This window comes from Harmonia axyridis, chromosome 7 (genome assembly GCF_914767665.1).
Source record: "Harmonia axyridis chromosome 7, icHarAxyr1.1, whole genome shotgun sequence".
Lineage (NCBI taxonomy): Eukaryota > Metazoa > Arthropoda > Insecta > Coleoptera > Coccinellidae > Harmonia > Harmonia axyridis.
Window position 1 is genome coordinate 17,303,518 of NC_059507.1, and position 19,194 is coordinate 17,322,711.

Genomic DNA, 19,194 nt, shown 5'->3' on the forward strand with positions numbered 1-19,194 from the left:
CATGATTCAGCGCTATCTATTATCGAGTTACTTCTCCAAATCCAAATCCAACTACAGAAGCGACCCCTGGTGACTATTTCCTTGCGGTCAAACGGTGTTTGGCTTTCTATCCTTTCCTCATACTATGATAATAGTGACTATGGAAATTCTCTCTTTTTATCGGTTTTTCCTTAATATTTTGAAAACTATGAGGACTGACGCAATAATTTCAGAAAAGAGTAATTGAAAATGAAAATCTTGATGATATCTGAGACATTTAATGAAAGAAAAAGCTATTTTTGAAAAAAAAAATTTAATTCTTGTATAACCGGAAGTGCCGGAACTTCGAAAATATTTTAGCTGAATAGAGCATCATGAACAATGTCATATTCCGAATTTTCAGATTTCAAATCGGCCTCGTTCTCCAGAAACGTCTAATAGGCCGTCCAACTTGAAACACCGTGGATATAAAGAAAACCTTTGATGACTTTGTTACTTATCTATCCACTGAAGGTAAAAATGAGACTGATAATATGGCTCGAACACCTGAAACTCTTTGCGAGGCACTGTCTAGACCAGATGGACTCAAGTGGAAGGAGGCTATGCTGGAGGAGATCAGATCATTCGATGATAAAGAGGCATGGGAACTCGTTGATCCACCTCAAAATGGAACGGTACTGCAGTGAAAGTGGGTTTTAAAATCCAAAAGTGACAGTGCGGGCTTTCAAGGTTATCGGGCTAGACTAGTGGCCAAAAGTTTTACGCAAAAGAAGGGTTTTGGTTACAATGAGACATTTTCTCCTGTGGTGCGTCATTCAACACTTCTATTTCTTATGACGTCTACATGAAACAACCAGAAGGTTTCATTATTAAGGGACATGAGAATAAAATCTATGAACTAAAGAAGCTGTATACGGTTTAAAACAATCAAGTCGAGCATGGAACTCTAGAGTGGATGAAGTTATGTTGGATTGTAAATATGTAAAATCCTCATTCGTACCATGTCTTTTTATGATAAAAAAAAATAATTCATTGACATATGTTGCCTTATACAGGGTGTCCCGTAAAGACCACGTCAAACCGATGGAGAATGTAGATCTAAGGATAACCCACCTGCTATGACAAAATTCCAATCATAAAAGTCTAACCGTTTTCGAGATATTTTTTTTTTTTGGAGAATAATGAATTTTTGCCACTTTCAATAGTTTTGTCCTTGCGGTTGAAACAATTTTACACCTTTTTGGTTAATTTTTTCACTGAAATATAGCTGAAGAATAATTTTAACGTTTGCTTTAAAATCATCCTCCGAACATTTTAAAGGGGGCTATGAGAAATATTTTTATTGGAAATTTTGGTAGTGGATTATTTTGTTCATGAAGTTAAGCCCATCGTAGTGAAACCAAAATGTACCGAGCTACTGGTGCACATCACACCAATAAATTGTATATTTTATAGTGATTTCAAAAAGGTATCACACCAGACATTTGTTATTCAAAGAAAAATGATATGGCTGTTTTTATCCAAATGTGTGCATTTCTGACAAAATCAAGTTTGTCAATTCTGTTAAAACATCTTCGATGTTGCATTACTTAGTGAACAATGGCAATTGTTTATGTGCGAAAATATTACTCGCATAATTATTCACCTCAACGAAATTCAATTTTGCCGGCAAATTTTGCGAAAACATCATGCAGATCCATATTTTTTTAATAAGATCATTTGGAGCGACGAGTCTTCCTGTACCAAGGATGGGTACATGAAGACCCTAATCCTCTGGACTTTTAATATTGGGGCTGCCTAAAAGACAAAGTATACGCAACACCCATACGTGATGAAGCCGAATTGCGGATGCGTTCTCTCAATTCGACTTCATCACGTATGGGTGTTGCGTATACTTTGTCTTTTAGGCAGCCGCAATAATAAAAGTCCATAGTATTTAGGTCAGGTGAACGAGCAGGCCACAAAATTTCACCTCCCCTTCCAATTCATCGGTGGGGATGAGTTCTATCCAAATATGCGGTAACTTCGAGTCCGTAATGTGCTGGGCATCCATCATGTTGAAACCCCAGACTATATCACAGTGCCAGTGGCACATCTTCCAATGAAATGGGCAGCTGATTGGTTAAAAATTCCAAATAATGGTTTGCGTTCAGTGATGGCGGCAGTTCGATCGGGGTCAAAATTGCACCATTAAATATTCCAGTCCATAAATTCATCTTGAATCGATATTGTGATCTATCTTCCCTCACCTAGTGTGGATTTATGATATTCCAGCTAGGCAAATTGTGGAGATTCATGAACCCATCCTTGGTACAGGAAGACTGGTCGCTCCAAATGATCTTATTAAAAAAATCTGGATCTGCATGATGTTTTCGCAAAATTTGTCGGCAAAATTGAATTTCGTTGAGGTGAATTATTATGCGAGTAATATTTTTGCACATAAACAATTGCCATTGTCATAACAGGTGGGTTATCCTTTGATCTACATTCTCCCTCGGTTTGACGTGGTCTTTACGGGACACCCTGTATATGGACGATTTTTTTGTGTTCCCAGATGACAAGTCAGAAATTGAATTTTTAGAGTAACATTGAAGCTCAAAATTTAAAATCGAAAATTTAGAGGAAGCTAAACAATGTTTAGGGGTAAGAATTAAAAGATATTATGGTACTAGTACCATATCTTTGGATCAAGAAAATTAAATTAATGATATTCTGTTGAAATTTAATACGATAGATTGTAAAAGTGTGTCAACTCCACTTGATAGCAGTGTAGATCTCAACGTTCCTCAAAATGAACTAGTTTGTGATAAAAATGTTACCTCATCAGGAACTCATCGGTTGCCTTATGTATCTGGCTGTTTCAACTCGTCCCGATATTGCCTATGCTGTCAGTTCTTTCAGTCAGTTCAATAATAATTACACTAAATTGCATTGGCAATGTGCGAAGAGATTGCTTCGGTATTTGAAAGGTACAAACATTTGTCATTAATTTTTTCAAAATCAGATATGAATTTGATAGGTTTTGTTGATGCAGATTGGGCTTCAGACAAAACGGACAGAAAGTCATATACAGGTTATGTATTCAGATTGTCTGGGGGTCCTGTGTTTTGGAAAAATGCAAAGCAAAAAACAGTTGCACTCTCACGCACTGAAACCGAATTCATGGCTTTAAGCGAAGCCACTAAAGAGGCTTTGTATCTTAGAAATTTATTTTTCGATATAACAGGACGAATTGATTACATTAAAATTTTCAATGATAACCAGAGTGCACAAAAGTAAGTCGCCAATCCTGTTTTGCACGATAGGACAAAACACATGGATATCAAGTACCATTTCATAAGAGAAGCATACTTAAACAAGTTCATAAGCCTAGAATATAAACCGACTGAGGAGATGGTCGCTGATATTTTGACGAAACCTTTGTGGAATCTGAAGAATTATAGATTTGTGGTGGTGTTGTATTTAACAAAAATTGTATACCGTGGAGTTACAGAATATCTGTAATGCTTGTCGATTCTATGACTATTTCCTTTCATGATGGCGAAACCAACATGGTTTCGTCCAGTTTTGTCTTCAACGTTCCTACATGTAAGTTGTATATAGTGTATACAATATAAGTCTAGTTAATACACGTATTTCGTTTTATACCTCCTTGAACTGTAATCTCAATATTTTTAATATGGTTTGATTATGCTATGCACATAATCAAACCATATTAAAAACAACATAAAAATTGGCAAGACGTTCCGAAACGTTGGCAAAACCATAGTTGATTATTTATTGTTTCTGTCCAAATTCCTGTGATCTCAAGTGCTCAATTAGCTCATTAGTTCCACGTGAGAATCTATCAAATTTCATTTTATTTTCCCATAAATATTATTTCACCGCATGTGGACATATCATTTCGACCATCAGGATACTATATCCACGATGCACTAGTTGACCAGGTACTTTCGGAATTGTCTTCTTACCTTTTTTTCTCAATAAAATTTGTACGATTAAGTGATAATTAACATATAAGATACGATAATCAATCACAATAGAGGAAATAACAAACAAAACAAAAATTTGGAAAGGACAAACGTGAATTAGCAATAGTTGCCCAAATTTTATGATTCATAATTTTTAGACAGTACGCTGAATTATTTCAAACTCACCAAGAACTATCGCTAATGTTTTAGTTGCTTTCCTCTCTTTTTTTGCCGAAGACTTTTCTCTTTTTTTTCTGCTAGCTTTGTTCACCTTGTAAATTGTAAATCTTGGAGCAGCACTGGCCTTTTTCTCTTTCTTAGACCCAGGATTCCGGGTTGAATCTGTATGTGCAACGGTGGCAATCGTTCTAGAAAAAAAATATTATCAAAAACGGAAAAAAAGTTTAAACTTCCGAAATTTAAGTCGACATGGTGCCGGAAATTAATGGTTGAGAACGTCCAGTCCGAGTGTTAATGTTGTAAATACCAACTATTTCAGACTTCTGTAGAATCTTTCAGGAGCTTAGTGCTTTCTCAAATTGAAAATACATAATTATTTTTATCGCTGAACTGTAAAAAAAATTGAATTTCTTTCTATTCATACAAAATTCATTCTGTCATTGATTCCATCTATTGTGCTTCATTTATCACATATCACAAGAGTGTATGGCGACTTTTAGATTGAATGAGAATATTCAACAATCTGTCTTTCATTTCGCATTGCAATAAAAAAATATATAAAATACGATCATAGGCAAAACCTGAGCAATTCCCATTGATCAATCATAATATTCTTCTTATAGAAAAAGATAAAATGGAGCCTAATTATTTGACGAAGAATTCCCTATTGGTCTTATCATCACTCATCACTCAATAAATTATATGTATAGTAAAAATAAGACTAATTTATTCATGAGCTGATATTAATAAACTTCATTAGCAAATGACAGTCATAACTGCACGTACATTTGAAAGATTATCAATGGAATATCTCATAATTAGCCGATTATATTATATTTCAAATTGATACTGATGTTTCAGTGTCGAAGAATGCTCCGAAACCGAATTATTTTAATAACCATTACATTACTATTGAAAACAAAATATCAGATGTCATCCAGATAGTAGAATTGCTGGAAATGCCGAAGTATTTCCATATCGGAGTATAGATGTGGGAAGTGAAATGACAAGAAACACTGAGTGCCACACTGACGATTCCTACATTATTCCGGGAACGAAACATCGCAACCTCTTGCGACGGGACGCAACGTCAAAATTGGCTGAGAACACCTCACCAAAATACAAAACCATACTTTACTAATAAAACAGCGGAGATTTGATACCAGTAAGAGATGAGCAACGACGGAATATACAAACTGCATCCAGTGCCGTATCTAGGGCGTGGCAAAGGTGGCACTTGCCACGGGCGCAAGGTCTGCAGGGGCGCCCCAAACAAGAAAAAAATATTGGAGCTCAGACATAATAATTCGAAAGATCACAACTCGGTTTTCATGTATACGCCTCGCAACGAGCAATGCCGAGGAAACTGGAAACCAAAGACGCCGGAGATCTTTCTTTTTTCTTGGGGGGAGGGTTCTCGAAAAATAATTTTTTTTACAATAACGTTTACTCATATCTGTAATGTGAGAAAAAGAGGTTTGATAACGCAGTTGGAAAATATTTTTTTTATTACCAATTCGATTGTTGTCACCTTATACTGGGTTTTCCTAAAACGGAGTTACGAAGGAAAATATTCTTTGGATAATTTTAAAAAAAAAAGTCTCATAAACATGCTCCCGCAAACGCTTTGTTTTCGAGATATAGGGTGTTTCTTGTATAGTCATACTTTTTAGTGATGCTTATATTTATTAGTTTATCAAATCTTTATTAATCTTCGCTACAGAATTTGTTGATAAGTACCATAAGTTATAATTAATTTATTCATCACAGCTTACTGGATTTTATAATAATTTGGATTTTCCTGAGGATTACCAGAGAGATGTTTGAATTTTTTTTCGAAATCGATAGCAGATACGACAAAACTACAACAAACAAGAAAGTGTTGTACTAGATCAGATTTTCTTTTCAAATTTTTCTATAGCACCAGTGCTTCACCAAAAATTAATTCTGGTGGAAAGAAGCAGGTACCATTTCCAGAAAAAATATCACCCTGTAGATTTGCATACAAAATAAGCATATCACAAGATGAAAACTTTAAATCGGAAGATCTATGCCAATTCAAGTCGAATATCTTGTGAAGGGAAGGTGCTTTGAGAAAAAAAAATTTTAACACCGGTATCTCAAAACCAAAGCGTTTGCAGATTCATGTTATAGGACTTTTTTTCTCAAAATGATCCTAGAAATCTGTCATTTTCATTTGACAACATTAGGAACACCGTTTGGATATTATCAATTCAAAACTGATATCTGCACAATTAAATCGCAATTTGAATGAATCACAACAAATAGTATAACACGGCCCAGACAATTTTTCGATGCGAATTACTCAGTTCAGTCCTTTGATAACTAGTATTGAAATTTTGTGAGGAGAATTAAACAAAAAACCGAGAACAACGAGTAAGTACATACCGATTACGAATGCAAAAATTACAGATGGCAAATAAGGGGCGACACCAACAAAGCGGTTGATAAAGGAAAATAATAAACCTTGGAGATAGATGTGCTCGTAGTGCAGTAAAAGTACTCATCTTGAATCTCATAAACCGTAAAAGGGTCCAATTTTGTACTCCGTGTCGATTTCAGAGGAAAGTAAAATGATTATTGGTTATTTTTATGGAAAAATTTTCGTTTTCCGTCTTTGCGAGAATTCTGAAATTTTATATTTTGGAAATATTGAGGGGTGGGGTATAATTTCCACCCATTTCTACGCCCTTGCTGCAAACATTGAGAATATTGCTAGCCTTTCCTAGAATTTGCGTACTAAGCATAAAATAATCAAAAAATATATGACTCAAGTTATGAACAAAAAAAATACTATAAGAAAATATAATCTTCGAAAATGGGGGGCGCTGTCTAAGATATTGCCACAGGCGCAATATTACCTAGATACGGTTCTGACTGCATCTATAGAAAACCGAGAAGACGGTCAAAGAGATCAATTTTTTTTTTTTACTTTGAATGAAGGCATCGACTGCTATGGCCATTGAAGATCTATCAATGTAATTATCTGCTACAATAAATAGATATTTCATAGAATTAGAGGGTACCAGTCCTCTCAAACGACCAATTCCTCCTAGGACTGAAGACTGCGTAAAAGTAGTACATAGAAGTACATAACCTCCGACAAGATATACGAAGGTTAACACAATTTGCAAAAGGTTCTCCGTCGAGAAAACTACAACAGATGGTGGATGTAATTATGGATCGACATAGCCGAAATGCAAACTATGATTCCAACAATGAACGTTCCAAGAAACATTAGAGACACTCAAAGAAAAAATTGAAGGTATATTCAGAACGCCTGAGAAGATACAACGAGAGCTATTAACGAAAATATGACAATATGATTTTTGAAAATACCGAAAATAAATTTTATAGGATGCTAAATGAGGAAACGTCAACAGAATCAGGGAATTCACCCAGCGCCTAAGACATCGAGAGCTTTTTGACCGATCAACTGTCAACACCGACCCCTTGTAACTTCCGAGCGAGTTGGAGAAATCATGTAAGACCATAGAAAATATGCCGCATAGTGTAGTAACGTCTGAAGAACTACAGAAACACTACAGGAAGAGAAACTCACTAGAAATCTCCAGGTCCAAATCGAATTCACAACTTCTGGTTGAAGAAGTTTTGGTGTCGGCACGGCAGACTAGTACAATCCATAAAATACATAATACACAATCCAAGGGATATGCCAACGTTTTGGACAACAGGTATCACTTACCTCATACCGGAAGATTTTCAAAACACTATGGATCCATCAAAATACAGCCCCATAACATGTCTACCAATAATATACAAAATCATGACCTCATCTCGCATCTCGTATCTACAAATATCGCGAGATAAATAATATCATGACTATACAGCTGAAAGGATATTCCAAGAACGCACTAGGATCTAAAGAACAGCTGGTAATAGATTCCATTATATGCAACCAAGCCTTCATGAAACGTAGAAACTTTTTCATGACATATTTTTATTATAAGAAGGCTTTCGACTCACTTCCCATGGTGTAACGTTCAATTGCAGCAAAAAATACTGCGTGTGTCAATTTTGGTTGCCTGCACATATTTTCAATCGTCCTACGAATTTGAATTGATCTCGTGAAATGTTTATAATTTTTTTTCCTCCAAACTTGCCCGAAATTGGAATTTCCTTTCAAGAAATACTCACTTTCGTACTTTGAAATTCGGAAAGTAGACATTTCAATTGTGGAAATCCAAAAATTTTCAGGAATTAGAATATTTTCCTTATTTCTTCCAATATATTGCGAGTTGTGATTTTGAAGGAGCAATATAAAACCCGTATTTGGGGATATAGAGGGATTACTTATTCTTTAGGGCAGTCCAACATCAAAGTGAGTGTTTCCTTAATTTTCATATAGGACGATTAATATCGAGCATTTTTCCCATTGTTCTGAGGTTCTTTTTTTTTACCAACATTTCTTCTCAATTTTACGTTTAAATAATAACGTAAAATAGAAGATCGCTAACCATTGAGAATTTATTTCATCCCAACAACATCGAATCGATTGAATGCTGCAAAGTTTTGGTTTGCGTTCAATTTTCTCCCCTAAGTTTGGACACATGATTCAGAAGTGGTGACAGTTTTAGTAATAGTTTCAACCATGCTGATCATTGGGTATGTAGAGATCCGAGTTATAATTTGTGATACAGATCAATAATATACCGGGACAAAGTAAATTTTTCCATTGAACTCTTTCAATTCATATTCTTTCATACATTTAATCAGTTATATTTCAAAATCCTTATTGTAGCTTCCTCAATATTTTTTTTTCAAATATTTTTCGACTTTAATATACGGTGATTTTTTTTGTTTGTTTCGAAACTCAAGTGATAACTTTTATTTTCTCATAGGATTTATAAATTAAAATTTTCTCACTGAAAATAAGGGGATATCTGAAAGTCTAGACAACTCAAAAACATTATATTAATTTAGCCATTTATTTATTTTAATTTCTGTACATAACATTGTGAGCTGATCTTGATCAAGTGGGGTGTCTATTCTTTATTTTTTTTTTGACTCTTTGAAATACAATAAACGGCTTTTTCTGAAAATAGAAGACATAATTTGTAGTGAAAATTCCACTGGGATTGTAACAAACTTGAAGATTCCCATTAAATCATTTCATTCTCTAGGATTTATTTGAATATTTTTTTTTCATCTCTGGTCACATAATATATATAATACATTTTTTTGAACATTTCATCGGTATTTACATGTGTTGCCTATGTAATATACATATTTGTTTTTTTATTTTTTTTTAAGTCACGTTGGCGCCTTTTAAAACATCTTGAAATCACCGTCTTCACTGATAGTTGACCGGAAATATTATAGTGGGACTTTTCTTCGTGTTGGGAAGCGGTAATTTTTTTTTTTAAATATAAATTGATTTTTTTTTTTAACCAAGAGTGACTCGCTACAATGACGAAAATTTTGGAAATATAAAATAAGTTCTATTTTGATTGAATGGAGACTTTCTCTGCAAAAATAGAGGAATTCATCAAGAATAACAACAATAATAATACAATACCACACCTGCAAAAATAGAGGGAACAACATTTAAAGCCTCATATTCGGTTTCCTCTGCTCAATTCTCAAATAACATACTATTTCGACAATTCTAAAAATTTAATCTGACATATAACCCGTAACTGGTATGGTACAGTTTCTGGAACGTCTTTGGTAAGATGGGGTCAGCCAGACTGCAACCTTAATTCCTTAAAATATATGTGTTCACATTAACTTATTGCGTTCTTAATAGGTTTTTAGTCAAGTCTGAATCATAATTGAACTGATAGTATGAAATAAATAGATTACCCTCTCAAATAATTAATAATTTAATTCAAAAAACATAAACATTGCTAATAAAAGAACGTAAAAAAGAGAAAATTTTAAAATGCATATAACTAAGGAAAATCCTAACGATATGATTTCCCCAAAATTCTTAACATAAAATATACTCTCCAATATTACTAAAAAGCCAAATGGAATGACATTTCTGTGATATGTACAAGAAAACTACAAGCGTTCTTTTAAGCAATCTCCGCAGACGGTTCGCGCACAGGTGCCTCATACTGTAAGATGCCACACACCACATGATACCTTTATTTTTTGTCTTGCTTGCATGGACACTTGGCACACCTCTTTACTAATTGATGAGATATTTTTCTTCAGCTTCCGGAACGTCCCTTCCAGAATAAAAAGAATGTTCAGTTTTAGAATCCTAGGAAGGCGCTTATTTTCTATTATTCTTTCCCTGTGGGGAAGAACAAGTTGCCTGGCCAGAGATTTAATGTATTTATATCTCGAAACTCGCGGATTATTTGAAAGAGAAGAGAAAATGATGGAAGCGTTCACTGAGGAAATATCCAGAATTTCATGGAATACCGTCATTGGCCATCGTCTGGAATGCCTGTTGCACCCGTAGACAGTACATTTTTTATCCAAGGCATCGGTGTTGTCAAAAAATTCAATAATTTTGACTTCGTTCCTTATTTACATTGGCTTTTCCAACTTCGGGGACATACGATCCTAATGTCATTCTGTTGGTAAATCCGAACAACGAAGAATGCCCTTTATTGGAGCTTATATCATTCTGTCCTAAATCAAATTGTGTGATAATAAAATTTTCATTTTCACTAATTTAAAATTTTTCATTCAATCTAACCCAATAATTAATATTTGAAATCTTCATTGTCTACTAAAAATATATCCATAATTCTTTCTAAATTATAAATTTTTAATTTAATGGTTACTATACCTCGAGTTTTCTCATCACCATCAATAGTTTTGAAGTTAACTATTTCAATATTACTTGTAAATTTTTTCGGCTCTTTTTTTAATAATTTTGCATTAATCAACGAAACATCGGAAACTGCATCATAAATTCCAGAAACTTCTGAAATATCATTCAATAGTAACTTTACCTTCATTAATGGTAGCACATCCAGTTTTTCTGGAATAATCTCATTCATTCAATTTCTATTTCAGTATTTTTCACAGTCTTCAAATTTTCTTTCTGATTTTCCCCGTTCCAGCAGTTTTTCTCGGGATGATAACGTATCCTTTTTTTTCTGTTCACACAGATTAGGTATGGTTTCCTTTCATCATTTCTGTTATGATATTTACTATTTTTTGCAACCAGATATTCTAATTTCCCAATCTCACTGTGAAGATTTTCGGTTCCTTGTAAAGTTACCCTATCAATTTTGTCAACAACATAATTAAGCAAGCCAAATGCTATGAGGTTTGTAAATGTCCCTATATCAATTGATTTTCTGACTTCTAACAATAGTTTTTCTTTTTTTATTGCATACTGGACCAATGAACCTACCTTATATTTGAAGGCTAAAGCATACCTAGCCGGTGACCATCTTCTGTTCGTGAACGTATCACAAAAATTTTTCTTCCATATATTCCATTCTGAGTCTATTGGAAATATTATCATCATTGATTGAAGATTGGAGCTACTACAAAGATGGATCAACAGACTTCCTTATGATGCGGTGCGTCCATTTTATGAAGAAAGATTACGAATATTCAACATACCAACATTCGAGAACAGCAGATTACGAGGAGACCTGATATCCACTTTTAGAGGCTTTCATGGTCATTTCGGCCATCAGATGAAGGATCTCTTCACTTTGAACCAGAATCATCTTCGTGGCCATTCGTTCAAGCTTGCTAGAGATACATTTCGAACATCTGCGAGACGGTGGTTTTTGCCAAATAGAATATTTCATCGTTGGAATCAACTAACCGACAGCGTGTTCGTTGCTGCTATTACGAATGCCTCCAAGAATGCCTATGATCGCCTGTAATTGGGTATTCTTGTGTATTTTGTTTTAGAAATTTATCTCAAGGATGTAGCTTTTTTTTTCTTTCTTAAGTTATTCATTTCACACATGCATGCATGCTTTATTTTTGTTGAGATTTAGTATTGTAGTTCTGTACCTCTACTCTTATTGAAATTATAATGATAATAAAAATATATCTCAGATCTTTATAAATACCTAGGAATAAAACAAAACCGACGAATAAACCATCAAAGAATGAAGAAAGACCTAACAACTGAGTTCATTAGGAGAATCAACAAAATTTTTAAAACAAACCTCAACAGCAAGAACATGACGAGAAAAATCAATACATATGCATGTTCAAATTTAACATACTCTTTCGGTGTAAATCCATAGAGCAAAACAGATGAAGAAAATCTGCAACGCAAAATGAGAACCTTGATGACAAAAGCACACTGCCGAAGAATAAAGGAGGCAGCGGTCTGCTAGACATCATGGAACTTGCCCATGGGCAAATTGAATGACTACGAAAATACATCAGAGACAAATCAGGCACGTCAGAGGTCTACGAAGTACTGTGTGAAGCAGACGAAGCAACACCTTTACAACTTCACAAGGAGCAATTGTCATATTACCACCAGAAAATCCAAGAAGAACTGCAAAGATGGAGAGAAAAGCCCCTACATGGACGACATTTCAACGAGGTGAACCAGGATCATGTCGACATCGAAGCGTCGAACTATTGGCCCACATCAGGTGCGATGTATCCAGAAACAGTAGGATTTCTTTAAGCCATCCAAGATCAAGTGATCTCAACGAGAAATTATTGCAAGCATATCATAAAGGATCGATTTATTACTGACGATCGATGCCGTTATGGGTTTCCAACGAATGAGACAATCCAACATATCACGGAAGGATGTCAAATGTTCGTAGGAAATGAATATAAAGAGAGACACGATGCAGTAGGAAAGATACCACAAAAAGAAATGGCAACCAAATTAAAACTAATTCATTCTGAAGAAGTACCATACTACAAGTACCAACCGAAAACCATCCTGGGAAACGAACGCTATAAACTGTACTGAGATCGTACAGTTTTGACTGATAAAGCAGTCGCTCATAACAGGCCAGATATACTGCTAGTCCATAAACATCAAATCAGAGCAATACTCATCGATGTAGCAATACCAAATAACAACAACCTGTGTCAAAAGGAGGTCGAAAATATTTCAAAATATAGGGACCTCTAATTTTAGATAAAGCGTCAGTGGGGAATGATATCAACCAAAACAATTCCAATTATCATCTCAACAACTGGAATAGTGCCCAAAAATCTCAAGAGGAATATCAAGCAACTGGGACTCAATGAGTATATTTGTAATATAATGCAAAAAGCTGTTCTTTCAGGTTCTACAAGGACAGTGAGAAACTTCCTAGGAAGCGAAGGACATGTCCAAGGATCACGTGTAAGAGGACCAGAAGTTCGACGAGAACCAGGGGGTCCACAAGGACCATACACGACCGAGCTACACTTCTGATATTTTAAATATGTGGGATTGAGTGAATTTTCCTCATACCGGGATGTAAGAAGCCGACAGCGAGGAGGAATCCTACGCGTATAGGCGAAAGTCGGATAATAGTAATAATCAGGTAGCGGTAGGAAATCCCTAGCGATTCACCTATTAGGAGAGTTGAATCGACTCCTTCCAACCGCAGATTCCAGAAGCTCCCTGACCCGGGAAGCTGAAACCTGTTGAAGGCTCGCTGTCCAGGGTAACGGACGAAACCGTGTGAAAAACATCTCAAGAATCCTCCCAACATAACTCTGCGGATCGTAAAGAGCGATCAAGGACCGTCTCTCCCACGACACGGAGGAACCCATGAATGATGGTGAATTTGAGGAATAGGAAAATAGAGCCGCTTCCTGAGGTTCGTCAGGGCGGCGTCTGTCGAAAAAAATGCTTCTCCTTCACAATCTCAACATTCTAAGAGAAGAATAACACAAGATTCTCTGACTGCTGAAGGTCCTGCTCAGGATCCCCAACCAGCACTCACCAAGAAGGTCTACCAAGAAGACGCATGAAATGGATAAAGAAAACGATCATACGCATATACTATGAAGTGACTAATATGGAAGAGAATAAAATATCGTACGTATTTTGGCTGTGTACTTGAGTATGTGATAAAAATAAAATGAATGATCTGTATTTCAAGTATTTTATTCAAAAATTAGGTAGAACGTTTTCGGATAAACAACCATCTTTAGTACCACTACAGAACAAAACAAAGAGTATGTTGAGCAACATTTTGCTGTTTGCAGAATTCCACAGAAACTATCCCAAACTCCAAGTTTCTTAGCAGAGAGTTGTCGACCAATACCGGGTCATATTGAGAAATAAACTTCTACCCAATGAGAGACTTAACACAATAAAAAATGAAGTCCAACTGAGGCAACAGAATAGGAACCTTACTAACAACAGAACGACAATTGAAGAAAACTACGATTTTTCTGAGAACCAACACAACATCAATGCACAAATGAACTCTGATGAACAAAACAATGCAGATGTGATACCAATAACTGATGCGCAACGACGGAATATATATTCTGCATCCGTCAAAAATCTAGTAGGGGAACAAAAAGAACTACTGGAGCAATTATCTGCCACAATCAATAGATGCGTCATAGATTTTGAGTGCACAGATCCATTGAGACGACCGATTCTGCTAAAATTGAGGACATCCAAGAAATGATCTAATCTTCTGGTCATGACCAACAAGTAGATTATACTCAAGTATCTTCCTGACTACCATAATCTCGAATCATTACACCTTATTAATAAATACTGTGCAGCATTTTCAAAAGTGATAGGTGAGAAGCCAAAACCTAAAAGTCAGCAACCAGCCAAAGAAAAACAACAAAATAAACCACATTGCCAAAAAAGGCTAGAAGATAAAGTTCATAGCATCCGACAAGATATTGGGAGGCTCATCCAATTTGCAAAAGGTTCGCCGTCCAGAAAACTGAAAAAGTGGTGAATATAATAATGAATCGTCACCGACAACATACAACGTATGATCCAAACAACTGAAATGCACAAAAAATTTTAGACACACTGAAACAAAAACAAATTGTGTACTCCGAAATACTGGGAAGATACAATGAGAGCTTTGAAACAAAACAGGATAATATGAATTTTGAAAACTCCGAAAGAAAATTCTATAGAATGTTAACCAATAACATGTCAGCAACACCAGGATGCTATCCAACCGTCGAGGATATTGAGAAGTTTTGGACAGATCAACTGGCTATACCAACCCCCTACAACTCCCAGGCTGATTGGATAAGAAGTGAAGAAAAATTCTGTGAGACAATAGGACACATGCCGCCTAATGAATTTTCTATAGAAGAATTCTATGAAATATCGAAAAACACACACAACTGGAAATCACCCGGCCCAGATGGTATTCACAACTTTTGGTTTAAGAAATTTTGGTGTATACACGGCAGGCTAGTTGAAACCATAAATGGTGCTAAGTAATCCAAAGGAAATGCCCAAAATTTTAACGACAGGGACCACTCATCCCCTACCGAAGGATCTGTAACACACTTCGGATCCATCAAAATACAAACCAATTACATGCCTACCAACAAATTATAATAATAAATAAATAAATAAATAAATTTTATTCGATCCTTTCAGACAAAAACATGGTGTATAGGACAGGTCAAATAAGAACAAAACAACAATCATAAATAACACCATGAATTAAGGAATCAAAAAATCACACAAATATTCTTGTACTGAATAGTAACCTTTAACTAAAAGAAGGTTCTTAATTTCTTTCTTGAACATTTTTGAATTGAGAGATTTCATAGTAGGTGACAAATGATTGAACATCCTGATACTCTGATACATTGGAGAGCATTCAAATCTATAGGTCTTATGTCTAGGAAACAATAAAGTTTGTGAATTTCTCGTTTCATAACCATGATAATCTGATAATTTCATCCATTTAAATTCATTCTCTTTGGCATACAGCAAACATTTGAAAATATATATACATGGCAAAGTTGAAATTTTATTCCCAACAAAAATTGATTTGCAAGAATCCATCGGATTTAAGTTGAATATTGCACGTATGATTCGTTTCTGTGCTACGAATACTCTGGGAAAGTCAGAACATCTTCCCCAGAGCAGGATGTTATACGATAGATGACTATAAACCAGACTAAAATAAACACTCATCAGACAGCTTCTAGGTAGAATGTCTTTAATTCTGTGGATTGGAAAATACGAGCTGTTCAATTTTTTACATAAAACGTCAATGTGAGTCGTCTATCTTAAATTTTTATCAACATGGATACCGAGGAATTTTGTCGACTCTGATGCCGTGATAAGGTTATCTCCATACCTTATGCTGAATGCTTCGACTGCACTATTTCTCAAACAAAATCTAACGCAAACAGTTTTATTTATGTTCACCATAAGATTATTCCTACGGCACCAATTTAGAAATTACGCCACAATACATTCGCATGCCCTATGGAGTTGCCCAAGACTCTCCGCAGAAACAACTACAGAAGTATCATCAGCGAATAAAGTTAACAAAAAGGAGGCTAACCACACAGGCAGATCATTTATGAATAAAATGAATAAAAGAGGTCCCAGCACAGAACCCTGAGGAACTCCAAGGCCAACATAATGACTCTCGGAATAACTTTCGCCTATTCTAACTGACATCGATCTTTCGTTGAGGTAACTACGTAACCATTCCAGGAATACTCCCCTGAAACCCAGATTGTAGCATTTTTCTAGTATGAACTCAAAAGATAGCGAATCAAAAGCGGAGGCAAGGTCAAAAAATACGCCCGCCACAAACAAGTTCCTATCCAAACACTCATAGACCGATTCAAAAAAATCAACTGCAGCTGATTGTGTTGAGTGACCGCTTCTAAAACCATGTTGAGCAGGTTTTAATATTTTGAATCTATTGAGATAATTCATCATTCTGGAGAAAACAATTTTCTCGAATACCTTCGAGAGCAAGCTGAGAATAGATATTGGTCGATAATTTGCTATTTCATTTAGGTTACCACTTTTGAATATCGGAATAACTATAGACTTCTTTAAAATACGAGGAAAAGTTGCAGATGTTATGGAGAGATTGATGAGATGTGCAAAATGCTCACTAACTACTTCAGCCATTGCCTTTATTATTTTAGTTGATATAGAATCGACTCCAACGCTCTTTTTATTTTTCAATGATTTAATGGTTTCCACGACTTCAGATCCCGTGACAGGATAGAAGAAAAAATTTGCGCTTACCATGGGCGTCACTGTGCAAGACTGTGATAAGTCATCACCATAGCAAAATTTTAATTTAGAGGTAGTTATGGTAGAAAAATGTTTGGCAAAAATATCAGCCAACAAATTCGGATCGCTACATAGTTTTCCATCTGAATTTATGGAAATATTACAACAACCACTATTTGTTCTTCCAGTAAGTCCGTTAACTATATTCCAAACTGTCTTATTTCTGTTCGAAGAGTTGTCAATAACAGAACTATAAAACTTATATTTTGTGCGTTTTATCAGCGTAATATGATGACGTTTTGCTATTTTGTAGTTTTTATAAGTATCTAAGAGGCCAAAATTTTTATGGAGCCAATGGAGGTTCGACAGGTTCTGTTTACTCTGGATGATCTCGGGTGTTATCCATTTTTTTACTGAAGGTGTTGAAGTTAGTTTACGCATAGGACAGTTTTCTTCAAGATAATAGTGAACAATATTAACGAATGCATCAATATCAGAATTCGAATAAAGTTCAGCAAAATTACACTTAGATAATGAGACTAAGAAATTATCTATATTATTTCGACTCAGATTCCTAAATGAATATGTTTCGATCTTTTGCCTGTGTTCCGGTCTGAAATTCACCTGTAGTAAAATAGCCTTATGATCACTAATATGGGGATCGAAAACTACAACTTTATAGTCATGTGGATCAACATTAGTAATGATGTAATCAACTTTTGATATACTGGTAGGACCGTTTATGTTCGTGAATTCTCTAGTGGAATACTGTGACGTTACACTCAATCCAAAGCAATCTAGCAAATCATTCAACAATTTAGAGTTATTACAGTTTTTCCTTAAGTAATCTATGTTTAAATCTCCACAAATAAAAATATGATCAACAACGTTAATACATGACTGCAATGCGTAAAACAGTTTATCAAAAAACATTTCTAAATTACCAGAACAGGGCCGATAAACACTGATGATACCCATACGAATGCCTTGATCTGAAACTACAACACCACAAATCTCAATGTGCATTTCCTCGGAGAATCCGGAAACCTTCAGTTTCTTCACTTGTAAACTCTGCTTCGTATATATAGCCGATCCACCATGTTGCCTAGAGGTACGGCAAAAGTAGTCAGCCCGAACATAGCCAGCAATCACCACCGCTCTGATATTGTCCACACTGCACCAATGTTCTGCGACACTCAGTACATCTGCATTTGTTTCTTCCATTAGCAATTCTAAACTATCCAATTTGTTTGAAATGCACTGGGTATTTAGTTGCATGATTTTCAAGCAACCTCCATTTAAAGTAGGAACTAACGTAGTTGATCCTGATTTGTCCTTTTTCGGTGAAAAAAATGATGTACATTGACCTTATTGGGCCAATTTGAACCTTCAAGTGCCTTATTACACTCAGAACTAGGAATGAGTACTTTGAATGATGAATAGGAATTGGGATAGCGTGAAGATAATTTCTCACATATAACATTTGAAAACTTATTTTTATTATAAAACATCATCACATAATGTTTAGCAACTCGTATCAACAAACATTGTGAGAAAAATAATATAATGACAGCACAGCAGAAGGGATGTTCCAAAAATTCACAAGGATCGAAGGAACTGTTGATGATAGATTTCATCATATGCAACTAAGCCTTCAAAAAACACAGAAATCTTTTTATGACATATTTTGACTAAAATAAAAATAATAAAGCAGCTCAAATATTCTCCCACCGTAGCTCTGCGGATCGTAAAAAGCGATCAAAGGCCGTCTCCCACACGACACGGAGGAACCCATGAATGATGGTGAATTTAAGGAATAGAAATATAGAGCCGCAGCCTGAGGTACGTCAGGGCGTGTCTATAGCTGGCGCTGGACATGACAGTATGCGGGACGTCGGTGACAGAGTGCTAAGGAGA

The 19,194-nt window shown here is 35.4% G+C and overlaps 1 protein-coding gene across 1 annotated transcript in view; it reads right to left on the minus strand.

Annotated features, from left to right (window-relative positions):
• Window positions 1-19,194, minus strand: part of LOC123684101 (dopamine D2-like receptor) — a 361,837-nt gene that overhangs the window by 40,565 nt on the left and 302,078 nt on the right. Inside the window, exon 5 of the mRNA XM_045623229.1 lies at window positions 4,137-4,318. Coding sequence (XP_045479185.1) covers window positions 4,137-4,318 — 182 coding nt within the window. The remainder of the gene's footprint in view (window positions 1-4,136; window positions 4,319-19,194) is intronic.